Raw genomic sequence first — 19,985 nt, forward strand, 5'->3', positions numbered from 1 at the left:
TTTTAAAAGTAAAGAGAAAAATAAAAAAAAATTAATTTTTTTTAAAATGTTTTTAAAACAAAAAACAAACATATTATTAATAAGATTCATAATCTTGATCCTCGCAGGACTCAGTTATCCTTTTTCTTAATCACAGGGATTGATATGATGAAGATGAAATACCTCAGGGACCTTAAATTTCAATTGTAAATAACAAATATGGAAACACCAACCAACCACAGCAAAGTCTTTACCCGAACGTTAAAACCGCTCTCTCCTCTCCTCTCTTGATTTAACATCTCTCAGAGTATAACTATAAATTCCCCGGCGATTAGATTATATAAAGGATTCCTGTCACACAGCAATCTCATTTGATGACCAAAAGCTCCATCCTTTTTGTTTGCTCTCTTCATTCCACAATTCCCCCACAATCCAACCCCTTCAACACACAGCTTCACATGAAATAAAGAAAGACTCACAAATTCAGAAGTAGTGGTTTTGTTTGCGAATACCAATGGCTTCCTCATCATCTCAAGAGAGATCAAAGCAACTACACAACTTTTCTTTGCCTTGTTTGAGATGGGGCAATCAGAGACTCCTTAGATGTGTCAAAGTAAGTGATGACATTATCAATAGCAATGATGATAATCAGCACCAGCAAGGATTTCAATCAAAACCCATCAATTTGGTTTCTTACAAGAATTATAAACCAAACCCGATTCAAGTCAACAATGCTGCTGCCAAAAGATTGAAGCTTCCTTCTTCTTCTCCTTTTGTTGCCGAGGAAGAGAAAGGAGGAGGAAATATTGATGAATCTCCAAGACCCTGGAATTTGAGGACTAGAAGGGCAGCTTGTAACGCTCCACTTAGAATCGAAGAGCAGCCGTCGAGGAGAAATGTTGTTGTTTCTCCAAGGAGGTATTTAGAGATTGATTCACCAAAGAAATATTATGAGAGTTTGATGGTGAAGAGGCAGCAGAGTTTCGAGATGAAGGAGAAAGTCAAGTTTTCGATTTCTTTATCAAAGAGAGAGATTGAAGAGGATTTTCTTGAGATGGTTAGAATTAGGCCACCAAGGAGGCCTAAGAAGAGGCCTCGAATCGTACAGAAGAATTTGGATGTAAGTTTTTCTGGGTTTTGATTTTCTTGCTTCTTTGTTGAGAAAATGTTGGAAATTTTTGTTTATATTGAGTGATTGGCTAATCAATCAGTTGTAGAATTATCAAGCCATAGAATTTGATTTCTTCTCCCAAAAAATTTCTTGTTCTAGTACTAACCAGATTAAAAGTTGTGGATTTTCATTTCCTTTCCTTTTTGTAGTATTTGACTCATTTTTGATTTGTAGCTGGTTTCCAGAATGCTGATTTGCATTTTTTTTTTGGCTATTTTACAGTCAATTTTCCCTGGGTTGTGGCTAGCTGAAATAACACCAGATTCATACAAGGTTCAAGAAGTGCCTGAATCATGAAAGGTGATAATCTCTAGTTTCATATCCATGTTGTTTATATTTCTGGTTGGATAATCCAATTCATTGTTGTTGTTGATTACCTTTTTATGATTTACATGGATAGTCTGGGTTATTAGTTATGGTGTTGGAAATTGGTTTTGCAGGGATTGAACTGAAAGCAAAATTGTTTTCTGGGGAGTTTCTTTATATTCTGCTTCCTTCCTAACACTGGTGCATTTCACCTCGACTTATGGTAATGCTGCACCATTTTTGTAAATGGCAAATTTAATGAAATAAAATCTTAAATTCTTGCTTTGTTTTGCAATTTTTTTATTTTTAAGATTCAGCTTTCATTCATGATTCCATCAATATCTTTTCTGAGATGCTCTCAAACATGATGGAGTAGTTCCCTCTTCATGGCATGATTTTATGTTTAAAAGCATGTTTCAAATTTATATCAAAAGAGTTCATTCTAATTCGATGCATGAAGTTACATGCTACGCCCCCCCTTTTTTTTTTTCTTTTTTTTTTTTTTGCGGGGAGAACTGAAGTACTTCATTGATTAGAGCCAGAATGCAAATCCTTTGTTCAAGGAATTAAATATCCATGAACCAATCCTGCTTGTGTCATTTGGACCTAATAGTTTGCTCAGAGGTTGGCAACCTCATTCCCATCTTGTTTGGCATGAGTAGTGTACAAATAAATCCGCTAAAAGCATTTGCATGGCTCGTGGTATGATATAAATGATAACAGCTTTGTCACTGGATGCTTTTAGAGAGGCACTTGAGAACCTGAACTGCAGAAAATACAGTCTAGTTCCATAACAAAAACTGCTGTCCTTGCAAATGGGTAACCAAATCGAGCTGCTATAGCCGTGCCACCTTAACCACTGGAGCTTGCATAGATGATTTGAAGAGTGAGAATTAGGTTCTCCTAACCACTGACATCATGTAGCTCCATAATGGTACCAATTGTCGACTTCAACATGCCTCCTGGATCCTTCAGTGCATTGCAAATGCATTTGGGGTATAGTTTTTCACACTTCCCTTAGTTGTGTTTTCTCTGAATATTCTTGGAGAATAGAAATACCATTGTGCGCTATCTTTGATGCTGTCTCTTTGATTTGAAACTTGAAATCCCTTGCCCTCTGAAAAGGACTCGGCATGACAAGGGAAATAATGACCTGATCATTTTCTTATTCAATCTTTTCTTGGATCGTATCATTCCCTCTCTTTTTAAGATGATTCGTACTCAAATCACCAACAAGTACTTCATAGACCTCTTGTTTAAGCATTCAAAGCTCTTCTCTTATAAGCACTTGCCTCTAACAACTTTGTATAAAAATAGCAGTCATCCTCTTTCATCTTTCATCTTTTTGGCATTGTTGCTACTCTCTCTCTCTCTCTCTTGATGAATACTTGACACAAGTAGAAAAATGAGATGAAAGCCAAGCAAGATATGATATAAAAACACTATTAAATAGGAATTGTGATCCAAAATCTTAAATCTGTTACTATAGGTTCAACTGATTTTAATGAGACTAAACATGAAAACCTTAATTTACCTTGTTACTTGAATGAATCAGCCTTTATAATACTTGAAATTGTGATCTTTCTGATCTCTGATTTTTTTTTTTTTTGCCCTAAATAGATATTCTCAACATAATTAAATGTTGACCCTTTTTTTATCAAGGGATCCTTAATGTAAAACTAGACGATAAGGAAAAAGAGAAAACAGAACTAATTGAAAAGAACTATAACCAAATCAGACCCAGAACAAGATAAAAAGAAAAACAAGAAAAAGATATACCCAGAAATAAATTTAAACAACTAAAACAAAGAGGATATAACCTAATTTTTAGAGCCTAACTTTAATACCAACTTATGCGAATCTTATGGATATAAATATTCAGATACTCACAATGAAGTAGATAAACAACAAAATTCAGGTTTGGATAGAAACCTTGACAAAAAAATAACCTTGTACCGAAGAACCAAATGTATTGGAAAAGAATTCGGACCTGTTGTTTATAATGAAACAAGAACCCGAAGTATGTGAAGATGTCAAAAAATCAGTTATACCTTGATAAGTCAATTGTTGATCTTTGTCTTAGCAAAGAACATGATTTGCACTGCGCAAAAATCTGAATTATTGAATAATAAAAGGTTACCTGTCAAAAATCTTTGTAGAAAAAAACTTCCAAAAATAAGATGTTGAATATCCTTGGATTACGAGGAAAAAATCCTCTAAATAGGAAGTTTAAAAGTCAAAAGGTAACAAATAACAAAATCCGTATTATATCTGTTGACCTGTATCGCAATACCTTTTCAAAATCCAATTGATCTGAAATTTTAACTCAATATAGAAAAATATATTTGAAAACTCCTGATAAGATTTCAGTCTGATCCAATGGTTATATTGAGAGTTATGCTTGATATAGTAAAACTAGACAATAAACACAATTATACTAGAATCCAAAATTTCTTATTTCACCTTTTCTTAGATCTTATCACAATTTCAAATCAGCAAGGGTAACAAGATAATTGAAGGGGAATCCATTGAGTAATGTGTAGTCATTTCATGGTGTTTCATCAGCAACAGATGGGAGCTCACATAGAAGTCTGCTTCATTGTAGGAACAGGACATGGAACACACCATGAGTCAGCTAAATGAGTTCTATAATCTGGCTTAATTTTTATTGGCGCCCTCTGTCATGTTTAAAATCATTTGTGAACCTAGTTATAGGTTAATTCTAGAAAATCTTTTATCCTGTACTGATTGCAAACATCATCGCTATGCTTCACACTCAGCCCACCACTTTAGGCTATGTTTGTTATTGCAGCCAGCTGTGCAGTTAGCCTCAATAACAAACGCACACTTAGCTGCATTATCTCTCAGCTGTAACCTAGCCATGCCGGTGAAAGTCTGAGGTGCCTTGGGGAGAAACATCAACAATGAAACAACACCCTATGTCAAGCCATTTGCTGAAACATAATTAATGGTTCCAAATGAGTCGAATTTGAGCCGAAGTGGTAGGGAAGAATCACAGATAACTGTGCACAAAGATGGAAGGGTAACAGTGGTGGGAATGTTTCTTATCTTTTCTGCGCTGTCAAGTGTTGGGTTTATTGAGTGTGGAGTTACAGAGAGCAAAACCTGGTATTCTTATTGGACACTCATAGCTGAATTCACTGTTTTTTACATATGTAGCTGTGGTCCAAGAGGAACTCAATTGATCACATTTGATTTCCATATTTAAGAAGTCTATTGAGCTGTTTTTCTAAAAAATAGGTGTTAAATGTTTGGAAAACAGGGTTCGACAGGCATAAATACAATCTGGCTTGGCTTGTTATGAAAATCTGTCAACAGAGTTTAACATTAAACGACCAAAAACAGTGATCCTCCAATCAGTATTGTAGGCTGATACGGGGCTAAAAGCTAGTCATTTCTGTGTCAGAGTAAAACATGCGTGTTCTAGGATTAGCTTCTTCATATAATAAATACAGCCTTGACTGTAAATCTTATCCTCTTTGCTTCTTGTTGATGGCGTTATCTATCTTCATTTGTAGGGCATTATTTCTTGTTATCCTATTTCTTTCATGATTTTCTATCTTCTCAAGCAAAACATTCCTTCGATTATCTGATAGGCACTGAATTCAGTGCCTTTATGTTGAGTTGGAACCTCTTTTTTAAGCAAAAGCTTTTGCTATCATAGGCTGCCTTTGGCCCAAAAGGGCAATCAGTGGATAAGAGTTGCATGTCTCACACCAGAATCTACATACTGGCTTGTTGGCCATTTATCAAATCATGTGCATAGAACATTCCTCAAGCCCAGATGCAAAATGCCTTGATTGGTCACATCATCTTCCACGCAATACTCTCAGATAAAAAACTCTTTATATTGAAACTAGTGTGGAAGTATTCCTCTTCATGCACTATTGAACAAGGGTACTGTCATATTTTGCTGTTGTGGAAGATTGTCAACTTACCATGTTGTAACTGCAGTCATTGTCACAGCACAATTTGCATTATGAACAGCACAGGTAAATTTAACTTCTTTTTTTTTTTTAATCAATAGTGATGTGATTTTGGTATTGCCAGAACAGACATTTTGAGAGTTATTCTACAGAAGAAAAGTATGAACACTGAGAACACTCTATTCAATCAGATAAAAGAAACAGGGAAAACAGAAACAAAAAGCTGTTCCATTTCTGACCCTTTTATTGGTCCCAGCTAACAGCAATACAGCATAACTATTAAATTTCATTGAAGATGAATGTCCATTCAATCTTTAGATTTGCCTATGCTTCGCATCCTATGAGAAATTTTGTTTCCAAGTATTACTGTGCATGCTCAAGTGCGGACAGAAATTTTGTATTTCAATCTTCATTGCCAGGTTTTGGATTTAAGAACACCCTTTCATTGTGTTTCCACCTGTGTGGATTCAGTCAGAAATTTCTCTAGAGATAATGTTTCCAGCAATGGGTTTTAAATTCATCATGAAACTGTGTCCTCTATTTGCTCCATTACTATTGTTTTGTGAAAATATTACCATTTGAATGAAGACACAAGGAAAAGAAACAATGATTCTGAAATGATAAATCATATCACAGTATATTTAATCCTTTATTAATTGAGAAATATTAACTAAAGATCCTTTCATTTGTCCACCACTGCCCTCAATATCAGTACTCTCCAAGCCTGCATTATAACATCCAAATTGACAGCATGCTTGTGCTTTGAATTCTTTCACAAGTGAGGATAAGCAACAATAGTTGAATTTAATCTGAAAATCTTAGGTTCAAAACTGAAAAAAGTGGGTGAGAGTTAAGCAGGAAGGTCACCTCAACTTTTGAAGTTCGATACTTCAATGAACCTACAAAATAACTTCGAAATGAAAAATTCAACTTTTTTTTTTTTTTTGGGAGGGGGGGTGGGGGGTGGGGTTAAGCAATTGTAAACTGTTCAATGTCTTCTAATTCCACAATTAATGATAACGATAGAAGATGACCACTACTAGGAATTCATTATTTAATTGAAAAGAAAGAAAAAGACAAATCGGTAAACTCCTGCAAAGCTTCTTGGTGGTGAGAATGGGATCTACCACCTGATTTTCTCACCTTTGATCAACACAGGGAATGGTTCATGTTTTGACTGGGTTGGAAGCAATGGGGCACCTTGAAAAACACACAGAAGAAATGGTCATCTTATCCTCGTCCACTGCAATTCTCAACAATCCTGAAGGAAGCTACCATGAAGCCCCCTGGCATTATTGATAGTCCCCACATATGTCCGTCCGTTATCCATCCATATTTCTTTCATGTATTAGGCATGTTGAAGCTCAAGTAAGTTTTAGCTAGAGCATATGTTCGAGGCCAAAATAGTGAAACTGCTTTTCATTTACAAATTTGTTTTTACGACAAGAATGATTTGATTTCGGACTTCATAGAGTTGAAATGTGGGATCCATTGTTCATTGGTACGCCTTTATGAGAGAGAAATTAAGCTTGTAACGCATTGAAGTGTTACATCATATACCTAACTAAAACACGGGGAGGGGGGGGGGGTGTTCGAAACTTTTAAGGATGTATGATGGGATCCAAAATTCATTGGAGGTTCAGTTAGTCTATTTACAAGGTCTCAAAAATGCGAGAGAATAACAAATAATAAAAAACAAGTCTTAATTAATCTGATTTAGGTTTAAAAAAATTTGTTGGTAGAACTAAAGCTATTACATAAGAATTGAGATAATAAAACTCAAATCAGACAATTTAACTTTTTATTACTGTTTTGATCATAACTAGAGCTACAAGTTGAATTTGGATGTGATTCCAGTTGGGCTGCAAACTAGACTTTCATACCTTTTCGTTGATATATGACGAGCCTTCTAATTCATTAAGACGGGAAATAATCATTTGTTTGAAGTTGAGTTTTGATATTGTTAGCAGATTACGAGAAAAACCGTTATTGTTTTATTTTAATTAGTTGGGCTTTTAATTTATCTTTGTTTTGTGCGGAAACACTTGTTTAAATTTTAAACTTGTTTATTTTATTTATTTTAATTAGTTTAGTCTAATTTTATTATTTAAATTGAATTTATGGATGACCTATTAGAAAAACTAGGGTTAATTAACTTTCTATTATAAATACTTTTTGTGAAGAATGTTTCTAGAACAGATTGTTTTTGTAGAATTAACATATTTTCTCTTTTGGTTCTTGATGGAACTTTCCAATCTTTAAAGAAATTGACCAATCTCTTACTTGTGATTTTAATGTTTTTTTGTTCATCTTCGTATATAGATGTTGTGATTGGGTGATTTATAATCTTGTTACTCTCAAAATAGTATCAGATAGATTTTAGATTTAGGAAATCTATCAAGTTCCACCGGGTAGTGTCGGCTGCTCCTCACATGACATACCACTTAATGGTTGTCTTTCAATATCAGATTTCAACACTGAGGTGGTAATTAAGGCTGCGTGGAAATCTGGATAGAAATTAGACCTTAGGTTTTAACTATCATGCTGTCTTAACAAGATGCCATGCCATCTTTTAAACTGTTTGAGAATACGATTGAAATTGTGTTTTTAAAAAATTTTAATTTTAATTTTGTTAAAATTTAATATAATTTGTATGTTTTGGATCGTTTTGATGTATTGATGTCAAAAATAATTTTTAAAAAATAAAAAAAATATTATTGACATTTATTTCGGCATGAAAAGTTATTTGAAAAGTAACTGCTACCACACTATCGAACACACTTTACAAAACAAGCTTACAAAACAAGAGTCACTGGGCTGAAAGTGCACGCTCACTTGAGGTAATCTGGCGTTTCAGAGATGATTGATGGATTACCATTCTGTTTTCCTCTTGAATTCATTGTAAATGGTGTGTTGCTTGAGAAATAAGGAACTGATGATGTCAATTAGAGAGCTCTAATCACTATTACATGAAACTGACTAAGTAAGGAAGGAATAGGATTCTAAATTCATCCCACCTATAGGGAAGTTCTTAGATGGTAGTATGAAGCTAACGCAAACAAAAAGCTCAGAAAAAGTTCAAAGGCATCTTATCATGTGTTTTTGGTTCTTCAAGCACAGGGCTTGAAACATTGCCTTTCTCCTTAATCCCACGAGAAGATAAAAACACAGAACCTAACCAAACCAAGAGACATCTCTCAAATCAATCTGTGCACTAATAAAACAAAGACATAAAAAAGTTGCCTTTGAATAAACTAGAAGAGACTCCCTCTAATGAAGAGAGACCAAAAAAGACAACAGAATGTGACAAGCCTTGAAAGAAGGTTACCTGTTCTTCTGTCTCCTAAGCTTGTGACAGAGTGATATGCATGAACAATGAGCATTCCCAAGAACATGATCCTTCCATCCCTTCCAATCCCTCATTGGCATTATTATATTTGTTTTGTACAATTCACTTAATTAGCTCTCTCAGTTCCCTGACCTCAATTATTTCTCCCTAGTCCTTGCTAGCTTCCAACAAACTTTAACTCATGTACTACAAGACTTGAGATCAGCAAAAACCAAAAGAGCTCGCAGAATTATAATTTAGAAGATAAGATCATATCATTAGTTGAAGAGTAAAAATAATCACTTTCTGCTCTTCTTTTCCTTTCCATTGCGCAAAAAGGATCCCAAACCAAAAAGATTTGCAGTTCCTTTGTAAATGTAAGGTGGTGGCAAATTAAGCACAGGACTAATCTTACCATAAGACCCTGCCTTCTTCAATGGAGGCTTTTGTGGTAATGAATAAACAAAAGTAGACTCCGAAGACGATGATGATGGTAGTGGTTCTGACTTTGCCATGGCAGCTGATTGTTGCTTCTGTGAATTGTTCTTGCGCATATCCTTCAATGTTGTTCTCTTTGCATATGGCACAGAACCAGTTGAGCTGCTCCGTGATAAAAGTGGTAATGAGCAAAGGCTTCTCTTGATATCACTGTTGAGACTACTACTTCTCTTGAATCCCCAGAAAGACTTGGACTGAGGCTTTTCCTTCAACTGATCAGAATTCACAACCATCAATTCCCTCATGCTATCTTTAGTTAAATTGCCATTAGTAGAAGGAAATGGAAGAGGAGGAAGGGAATCTTTTTGTGGTGATTTATATTTATGTATTTGCTTTGAGGCAGTAATTCCTCCTGGAATTTGAAAAGGCAGGATCATGCCATCTGCGAAAAGCTCGTCTGCCGGAGACGATTCATGGCCTAAACTACTGCAAATACTGAACTCAAAATCAGAATTTGAGTCCAATAATTTTATGTCCCTTCTTGACAGTTGCTCAATTTCTCTGTCATGTCCAAGACCATTAGAGAATGATATTCGAGGGCTTGTTTCCGAGCACATATTGGTTACCTCGGTTTCAGATTCTCACGAACATGTCAAAGACAATGGAACCAACGAGAGCGATTTTAGGAGCAAAGAATGGATGTTAAGGGGAAAAACAAATCAAGAGTGAGAGCAGATGTTGAAAGAGAAGAGAGAAAAAAAGGTGACGAAAAAAGAAGAAAGATTCAAAGACGATGGCTATGAGAAGAACACATGATGTTGAACATTGACAATATTGGATGTTTGGACCAGGAAGTCAAAAAGAGAGATACAGAAAATTGGACGTCAGAGTTTCAAAGAAAGAACAGACAGGACAAGACAAGAGATCACTGCAGCTTTTTTGGAGGTATGAGGATGAAAGTGTATCTAGGAAAATCCACGGATCCTAAAGAGGTAGCATGTTCTGCTCTTCTCTCAAATGGAGCAGAGCAGGCTGCAGAGAAAAGTTGTATGCTACTGTTTAGATAAAAGGAAGGAGGGAGCAGGAGTAAAATAGAGAGGTGGCCTCAGAAACAGGAAGAGAAGAGAAATAATAAGCTACTTGTAGGTGAAGAGAAAAGCAAAAAAAAAAAAAAAAAAAAAAGTTGGGTGAGTTTTGTGGGACATTTGGTAATTGCATAGATCTGTAAATGAAGCCCAATCACATGGGACAAATAGAAAATTGGTTTCCTTCTATCTGAAGCAAAGGAAAATTGCACACAAGAATTCTTCACATTAAGAACTAGAATTTGCTCAAAATGACAAAAATATAGGGCGATTTTTGGATACGAAAGGGACAGCAAGGCCATCATCATCATCATCTTCTTCTTCTTCTTCTTGTTTTTTTTTTTGGAGAATTGGAGATTAAATGAGTATTTAATTGTTTTATTTTAAGAAAAAAATGACCCGTGTGTTAACCCTCTCACCATATAATTGACTTTTGGGCTAACATTTCAACTACTTAAAGCTTCATTTGTTCTCTCAAGAATCTTCCAGTTTCCTTTATGTTTTTGGGAAAAATTTATTTTCGAGGTTGAAGAACTTCTCTGACGCATTTGCACAGTTCAGTCCTTCCTTCCTTTCACTCATTTTTCAAATAATTTATTTTTCTGTGGTAGGTAATCAACTGTTTCTTCTAGATATTTTCACCTCTTGCTCCTCCCTCTACTTTCCTGTTGCTTTCCACCCTTTCTTTACCAAATGGTGAAGAAACAATAATGCTCTTCTCATCAACATTTGGTAGGTCATAATGTTTTCGTGCATTCACTCTCTCGCCCTCCCTCTTTGTATGTGTGTCTATATATATATATATATATATATATATACACACACTTTGACTTTTGGCTAAGGCTTAATTCTCTTGGAAACTATGATGTAATAAGAATAAGGGTGTGTTTGGTTTATAGTTAAATCGTGTTTTCTTTGGGAAGTTACTGATATCAGGCTGATTTTGCTGTTTTCGTGAGTGTATATTGGTTTTGTTACACGAACAAACAAATCTTAAGAATTGCCATGCATTTGCATGTGGTGATTTTTTTAAATGGGAGATAAATAATTTATTATTCATGAAACCCATATTTTTACCATTTATTGGTTAACACATCAATTTATTTTTTAAAAAAATTTCTATAGTGTTAAGTTTGTTTGTTTGTTTATAAATCAATTTTCTTTTTCTTTTTTGCATAAAATTGCAAAACCTGTTCAACTTGCTTGGTGGGCTATCTCCTTCCTTTTCTTTTTTTTTTCATTGCAAATCTGATTTGACCCAACATAAAACTCACAGGTGATATTATTATTATTATTATTATTATTATTATTATTAAACATAAACTGAAAAGTTAATAAAGTGTTCACCTTTTCATGATTTTTTTAAAATTTTAATTTTAATATTAAGGTTGTTGAGAATTACGTTTCGTATTTTTTTTTAATTTTCTATAAAATTATATCGGTTTTAAGATTCAAATTTTGAGTTTATCAGGTTAGCCCAGGATAATTTGAATTGTTTTTTTTGTTATTTTTGTAATTATTTTTTTTTCAATTTTATCCTTCAACATTGAGATACTTTGAAATAAGGCTTCATCATTTTTTTATTTTTTTCTATTAAGTAATCCTAGTCTTATGACTTGAGTTGCAGATGTGACAAGTTAACTCGAGATGATCCAATTCAATCTAGTATGTTGCCATCTTGGTATTATATTTCTTTTTCATTTAGATTATCTCGATCTCTTAATCCAAGTTGCAGGTTTTGTAGCTTAACCCATGTTAATTGATGCTCAATTTTGCAAAAACAAATCAATTTAGAATTGAATTTCATAATTTGTTTCAATTTTTTTAAAAGTTATCATGGTTTCAAAAATAGTCCTAAAACTGGGTTGATGCTTGATTTTGCAAAAAAAAAAAAGATTTGGTTTTATTGTTTGTAGATGTTTTCATGAGTGTATATTTGTTTTGTTACACGAACAAACAAATCTTAAGAATTGCCATGCATTTACATGTGGTGATTTTTTTAAATGAGAGATAAATAATTTATTATTCATGAAACCTATATTTTCACCATTTATTGGTTAACACATCAATTTTTTTTAAAAAAAATTTCTATAGTGTTAAGTTTGTTTGTTTGTTTATAAATCAGTTTTTTTTTTTTTTTTGCATGAAATTGCAAAACCTATTCAACTTGCTCGGTGGGCTATCTCCTAACTTTTTTTTTTCATTGCAAATCTGATTTGATTCAACATAAAACTCATAGGTGATATTATTATTATTATTATTATTATTATTATTATTATTATTATTAACATAAACATAAACTAAAAAGTTAATAAAGTGTTTATCTTTTCACGATTTTTTTTAATTTTATTTTTAATATTAAAGTTGTTGAGAATTACGTTTCATTTTTTTTTTGTGAAATTATATCGGTGTTAAGATTCAAATTACAGGTTTATCAGGTTAGCCTAGGATAACTTGAATTGTTTTTTTTTTCCTTTTCTTAATTGATTCTTTTTTTTAATTTCATCCTTCAACATTGAGATACTTTGAAATGAGGCTTCATCATTTTTTTATTGCTTTCTATTAAGTAATCCTAGTCTTATGACTCGAGTTGCAGATGTGACAAGTTAACTCGAGATGACCCAATTCTATCTAGTATGTTGTCATCTTGGTATTATTATTTTTTTTTCATTTAGATTATCCAGCCTCTTAATCCAAGTTGCAGGTTTTGTAGCTTAACCCATGTTGACCTAGGTTGATACAGTATGTTGATGTCTCGATATTAATTTTTTTTTTGTCCAATATATTAACATCTTAATATTAAGAAAAAAAGATGTTGTCTGTAATTTTATTTTTTTAAGTCAAACCATGTTTTTGACTAGTTGTTAGGTTGCTTTTGGACACGCCAAGTTGATCAGGTCATATCGGTTAACCCTCACACAATTTAATATAGGAATTGAGTTTCATGGTTCATTTTGGTTTGCTTTCAATGGAGTTATCATAGTCTCAAAAAAGGTCTTAACATTGGATTGATGTTCAATTTTGCAAAAACAAATCAATTTAAAATTGAGCTTCATAATTTGTTTTTTTTTTTGAGGTTATCATGGTCTTAGAAATAGTCCTAAAATTGGGTTGATTCTTGATTTTGCAAAAAAAAAAAAAAAGATTTGATTTTATTGTTTGTAGATGTTTTGTTTCTTTAGGTCCTTTGATTTCTTAATTTTTTTAATTTTATTTTTATCCTTAACATTATGTTGTTTGGAAATTGATCTTCATAGTTTATTTTAATTTGCTTTCTATGAGATTATCAGGATCCCAAAAATCATCATAACATTGAGTTAATGTTTGAATTTACAAAAAAAGAATTTGATTTTATTGTTTGTAAGTGTTTTTTGAGGTCTTTTAATTTTTACTTTTTTTCATGGAATTTTTCCTTTCATTTTTATCTTTCAACATTGTATTGATTGGAAATTGAACTTCATAATTTATTTTGATTTACTTTCTAAAATACAATGGTAATTCCTAGACATTTATTTTTACACTTAAAAATATTTTTGGCCCAACCCGTTCAGTATAGTGCAAGAGGCCAATTATCTAATAGGTATTGATGAAATCATGGAAAAACCTCACAGAAAAATGTTGACTTTTCTTAGATGATGAGTTATGGGCTTGAGTCATACTTTTCTTAGATGATGAGTTCAAAGCTTAAGTCAATATTTAAGTTTTTCTCAAGTGACAAGCAAGTGAAAATTCAAGAAGATGAAAATGGTGTTTTTTGTGTGTAGAGAAGAGATGTGTGTTCTTTGTGTATTGAAGACATATATAGGTAAATGTTCAGATCCCCTTTTCTCTTAAAATTTAAAAATATATAACTTGAAAAATATCTATAGAAAGATCCAAGAAAATATACTATTCATGAATAGTATGAATAATGATGAATATTACCATATAAATAGTACTATTCATGAATAGTAAAATGGTGTGAGACAAATTTGATCGATCAAACCAAACAAAGAAAAGACAAAGAATAGAGAGAAAAAGATAGGAAAGGGGGTTACCCTATAGCTCGAATGGGTTAAAAGTGTACAACTTATTTGTAATGAATAGCCTAACAAACTATTTTTCTCTCTCTTTTATAGAGAGATAAAGAAGAGAGAGGAAGGATATAGAGAGTTGGTGGTGGAGCTCAATCTGACCAAGTCTAGGGACTCAAGCCTCATTTTGAACAAGCTTTATATCGTAAACATTATTCATGAATAGTAAATAAAACTATCTCAAGCTAAGGGATGAGAGAGAAAGAGAGGAGAAAGAATGAGGGGTATAGCTCAGTTTGAACAACCATAAATAGTATGACTAAGCCTTAAATTTGTTCTCAGTTAGCTTTATATAATAAAAACTATTGATGAATATTAAATACTATTCATGAATAGAAAATGAGACTATATTAAGCTAAAGGATGAGAGAGAGGAGGGTAGCTCGGTTAGGTCATGACCTAGTTGAGCTTCAATTGAAGCTTGGTTGGGCATTCCAACCGAGTTTTAACTTCCTTTTTTATTGTATTATCATTTCTCTCCTGAAATCTTGTAAAAACACATGTTTGAAGATTTTAATGGGCTAAAGATTGGGAGAAAATGCATCCAATGCATGTTTGCATTAAAATGTTACTATAAGCATGCTTTTGAATGTTTTACTAGTTTTTTTTAAATTCATGAGAGATCTTATCCATGTTTTGTGAAGAAAGATCTATGATCTTTTGGAGACAATATTCACAGTGACTTGGAGAAAGTTGGTCACAGGTACCTGAAGACAGTGATCACTAGGACCTGGAGACAAGTGGTCAATGGGATTTGGAAACAATGGTTACTAAGATCTAGAGACAAGTGGTTAATGTGACTTGAAGAAAATGGTAGCAAGGATTTGGTGATATAATAGAGACGTCTCATTGGGAATTTCATAGAGACTCTTTGTATTTAGAGAGATGGATATGAACTATATATATATAAAGATGATGAAGATATAATTTTTTAGATTTATCTTATCTAGGTTAATACATAACAAGGATGATTTTCTATCTGTTCGTATTATATATTCACCTTTAAAAATTCTTAAAGATGTCCTTTAGAGATCAACCTTTCTATCTTTTTTATTAGTATATGGCACATTTTTGTGTCATATCCATGATCATGGTGAAAGAGATAGAACCTTTTGGGGTTCCTTATGTTTGAAGTACTTTTCATTGAAGGTGGATATTGTAGGAAGTCTTTTTTCTTTATGGCAGCTAACACATCAACATGTGTCATTATGAAAGGTGTGGTCACAAGTTTAAAGAATGTCAGACAATTATAGATGTTCTTCTTGGTTCTTTTTTTAGATGCTCACGTTGAAGATTGACGGCGTGGTGAAGATTGTTCTTATGTGTGGAAGTGTGGGTAACTTTATCTAGTCACACTAGCCTTTTCCACCTTGATGTGATTTCCACCACAAGTTTGATGCCAGGGAGATTTTTATCGGGGAGTGTGTATAACCTTTCTCATAAAAAATAGTTATAGACTTCACTAATCAGGGCTTTGACAATAATGGGTTCATGTATATCCTCCATACTTTGTATTTTCTTATTGAATCTTTAGAGATATGCCCATGTGTTTTTATCATCTTGTTGTGTGACAGTGAAGAGCTCTGTAATGTTGCTTTTAATAGGAATATTGGTGCTAGAATGAGAGATAAGTTTCACACAAAGATTATGGAAACCTAGAATGAGACTGGGTTAAGGCTATAGTACCACATCATAAAAGATCTGTAAAACGTTGTAAGGAAAATCTTGCACATAGCATCACTTTCTGTTGTCACTAGCTCAATGATGCTTCTGATATTTTATATATGCCCTCTAAGGTCTATAGGTCATCATAATTATCTACTTTAGCTTTAGCAACAACATAATCCTTATGGAGGTAAGTGTGTAACACTCTGACAAATTACAAATTATTCCACTTGGTGGAAATGGTGTGTAAGAGTTAGGGTTGATATAGTGTCGTGTATGTTGAGCCTAGGTTTATTGTGATAGGGAGTATGCAAACGAGAACATCAAGACCCAAAAGAAGATTGATAGATACAATCATGTTTATAACTTGTATATGTTGTGGAGTGCTGACTTATTTAGAAAGTTGGAGTATGGTGCTTACTTGGTATATTGTTTTGTACAGTTTCTTCTTGAAATAGAAGTTGTCTTTATATACGTAGCATTGTGGGTTAAATTTGTTGTTGGTTGTAATGAAGAGAGAAAAGCTATTCATGTATAGCAAGATCAACATTGTTGAATACATATATTTGTTGGGAGAGTTGTTGGATAACTGTAGGAGTAGAAGTTCCTGTGGTAGGGAGATGAGTCACTTTCCCGCATATTGGAGTCTCGTTAGCCATAAAAAAAGTTTTTGAAAAAATTAAAAAGTAATTAACAAGCTTTTTATTTAGGTTCCCAAAGATGATGCCACTGATGAAGTCATGGAAAAACCTCATAGCAAAATATTTACTTTTCTTTGCTGATGATTTCGAGGCCCGAGTTCCACCTATAAAAACAAGTTTTTCATAGAAAGAGAGACATTTCAATGTTTAAGTCAATATTTAGGTTTTCTCGAGTGATAAGCAAGTGAAAATTTAATAAGAAATGGTGTTTTTTTTTATTTTTTTATTTTTTTTTTATGTGTAAAGAAGAGATATGTGTTCTTTATATAATGGAGAAGTGTAAAGGTAAGTGTTTAGATCCCCCTCCCTTAAAACATGAGAGTATATAGCTTGAAATATATTTGGCAAATATATTAAAACTATCTAGAAAAATATCTACTGAAATATCCAAGAAAATATATTATTCATGAATAGTGATGAATGGTACCATGCAAATATAGTAAAACGAGGAGAGAGAGAGAGAGAGAATGAGATAAAAGGTAGTTACCATGTAGCTTGAATGAGTTGAAAAATTATAATTCATTTGTAATGAATAACCTCACCATATTTTCTCTCTCATACTAAAAAGAGATGTAGAAGAGATAGGAAGGGGGGAGAGAGAGAGAGAGAAGAGGGGATGAAGCTCAGTATGACCGAGTCTGGGGACTCGAGACTCATTTTGAACAAGCTTTGTATAGTAAACACTATTTATAAATAGTAAATGAGTATATATTGGGCTAAGAGATGAAAGAGAAAGGGATGAGAAAGAAAGGGGGGTGGAGCTCGATATAAACAACTATAAATAATATGATCGAGCATGAGACTTGTTCTAAATGAGCTTTGTATAATAAACACTATTCATGAATAGAAAATGAGACTATACCAAGCAAACGACATCATTTTTGGCTATGTTGTACTCTAACCATGTTAGGTATGCACCAAACCAAGCCAGATTAAAGCGTCATAATGTTGATATATTCCCAATTTGTTTTTGAGAAAAACCACAGTGTGAAGGTTGTCAATGACCCTTTTATAAATAAGCTCTTCGGATAGCATCCCTATCATTTATATGGTATTCATAAATTGGTCTTCTTAAGCCAGGGTTAGCAAGAAGAGTGCTAGGGTTGATTTCAATATGACTTTTTTTTTTTTAACTTGATTGAATTACATGACTTGAAGTTTTGAATGACTCTTTATCTTCAAGGGATTTACACTTGAAATACTTATCTAGTAACATGTTCATTTAATATGAATCTGCTGGATTTTTTTTATCATCGTTAATGTCTACATAATAATTAACACAACTATACAATAATTCACTGTTAAATAAAAGTCAGTTGAGTTACATAATAATTCTAAATCTTTCATATGAAATTTATAGCAAAATACACATCAATTCATCAAAATCAAAATCCATTTCAATTCATAACTATATGCATATAATAAGTATGTTGATTAAATTATACTTAAATCATTTTTAGACATTTAATTGAGGAACAATGTCTAGTGTCTATGTAAGAAAAATAATGCTTGAAAAACATGTTTTGTACTTGATATTTTATTTACAAACAAATCATGTGAAAATATTAAATTTCAATAAACTACTCTCCTAATACAAAAGATGTCAATAATAGTGGTTTTGCATAAATATTAATTTATTCCTTTATAATAATAAAAAAAGAAACATTTAATTGATTAAATTAGCATATTCAAACATTTTTTTTTGAACATATTCATATCAAAACCCTTAAATTATCATAAACCCTAATATTTTTAATAACTAATTATAAAAGAATAAAACTAAAATTAGACAATGAAATAAATAGAAAAGATGAAGAAAATTTACCAAAAGTATAAAGTAAAAGGTAAAAAAAATTAATTGCTTAATTGTACATAAAGAGAAATTTGCATATGGGAGAGGGGCAGGGAACAACAACTCCAAAAAATATTTAAAAAAATTAAGAGGGTTTATCCATATGTGGCTCCGCCACTGCACTCAGACCTACACACGGTCTGAAGACCAAGGATGCAACCAGAACCACAGACAGTTGTGTCGTCACCTCTCACTGCAGTTCTAACTGATCCTTGCCTGATCTGCAACCAGTGCTGTGATTCTGATGGGTCTTTTTTCCCATAGCTTGTTCCATTGATGACAGATACCATCACTGTCATCATGAATCGCACAAGGAGACCCATTCATGTGTGATGATTCTCTTGCATGGGTGGTGGTGCACGCTAGCTTTATGGTGCTTGCCCCACTGTTTAAGCATTGAAGCATACATTGCTGATCTAAAGCAGTAAAGGGAATAAATATGGTGGGTGGAATGAGTTTTCTTGACTACTGCTAAGTGTCCACGAACACGATATAAAGTACCCTGCAAGTTACCGTGAAGAAAATAGAGATTCGACCAAAACAACTTTCTTGCACCGCCCATGTAAACCAAAAGGAGGCACGTACAAGAAAGAAAGGTAAAAACTAATTCTATGAAAGGGGTAGCTTAATCGGTTAGATTTTGGGTTTGCTTGTTAAAAATCATTAATTTAAGTGTTACAAACCTTAAAACTATTAGAGATTTACATGGTCGTTATTTTTAGGGTGACGAGATGATGGAAACTAGTCCAAAACTCACAATTAAAAAAGAAATAAAAAAAGAGGGGGAAAACTACCCCATTTTTCAAAAGCATTAGCCGAAGTTGACTCTGGACGGATTCTGTGGAGATCGCTCCTCACCTTCCTTTCCTTTTGCTCTATGGCATACGAGATTGATTTAATCTCACTCGAGTCTCCTCATGATTTCTTCACTTTTTTTTAATGCTTTCATTTTACTTAACTGTACCACTGTTTTCGTCTCCCTTTAGTCCCTTTGTCTTGATAATTCTATCGTCACACAAAATGAAGAGACGGCACCTTGAGAAGGATCTGTAGCTCTTAAAGAATTGGATTCACGCACCTGCAACCTTCCTCTTTCTTTCTTTCTTTTTTAACTTAAAACCCGCTCTTACATCTTGAAGCCCAATAGTGAAATCAATAGTTCTCCTTGTATGAACAATTGCTTTGGCAACATTAATGGCACAATCAAGATCATCGAATTTTAGGTTAGGGTTCATATAAACAACTGTACAGGCTTTGTAAATGGGACCACCATCTGGCGGTGGATCGTGGGGATTGCTGGCGCTGTCTTATAACCGACATTCCGCCATGAGTTGTCAATCTAAAGATGCCATGGGTTCCGCGTAAGGATGCGATTGAACTTGATGAAGCTTGACATACATCACCAAAACAATGACAATTCATGGTGACAATGACACTTATC

The 19,985-nt window shown here is 33.3% G+C and overlaps 2 protein-coding genes across 3 annotated transcripts; one reads left to right on the top strand and one right to left on the bottom strand.

Moving 5' to 3' along the window:
• Positions 1-210: 210 nt before the first annotated feature.
• Positions 211-6,301, top strand: LOC118046333 (uncharacterized). Of its 2 annotated transcripts, XR_004687152.2 has the most exons (4): positions 211-1,099; positions 1,373-1,450; positions 1,591-1,679; positions 5,142-6,301. XR_004687152.2 is itself a non-coding variant. In XM_035055177.2 (3 exons), exons 1-2 carry the CDS (start codon positions 494-496, stop codon positions 1,445-1,447), a joined length of 681 nt encoding a protein of 226 aa, XP_034911068.1. In that variant the 5' UTR covers positions 211-493; the 3' UTR covers positions 1,448-1,450; positions 1,591-1,758. The 2 variants fall into 2 exon arrangements, 1 of the variants encoding a protein (XP_034911068.1); XM_035055177.2 differs by lacking the exon at positions 5,142-6,301 and having other exon boundaries at positions 1,591-1,758.
• Positions 6,302-8,270: 1,969 nt separating this feature from the next.
• Positions 8,271-10,291, bottom strand: LOC118046331 (uncharacterized). The gene has a single exon (XM_035055175.2). The coding sequence runs from the start codon at positions 9,784-9,786 to the stop codon at positions 9,031-9,033; it is 756 nt and encodes a 251-aa protein (XP_034911066.1). The 5' UTR covers positions 9,787-10,291; the 3' UTR covers positions 8,271-9,030.
• Positions 10,292-19,985: the final 9,694 nt, after the last annotated feature.

The sequence above is a fragment of the Populus alba genome, chromosome 12 (genome assembly GCF_005239225.2).
Source record: "Populus alba chromosome 12, ASM523922v2, whole genome shotgun sequence".
In the NCBI taxonomy this organism is placed as follows: Eukaryota; Viridiplantae; Streptophyta; class Magnoliopsida; order Malpighiales; family Salicaceae; genus Populus; species Populus alba.

Coding starts and splice junctions, on each gene's coding strand:
- LOC118046333 (XM_035055177.2), top strand. CDS start 494: ATGGCTTCCTCATCATCTCAAGAGAGATCAAAGCAACTACACAACTTT. Junction 1,100..1,372: donor TCGTACAGAAGAATTTGGAT/GTAAGTTTTTCT, acceptor GCTATTTTACAG/TCAATTTTCCCTGGGTTGTG.
- LOC118046331 (XM_035055175.2), bottom strand. CDS start 9,786: ATGTGCTCGGAAACAAGCCCTCGAATATCATTCTCTAATGGTCTTGGA.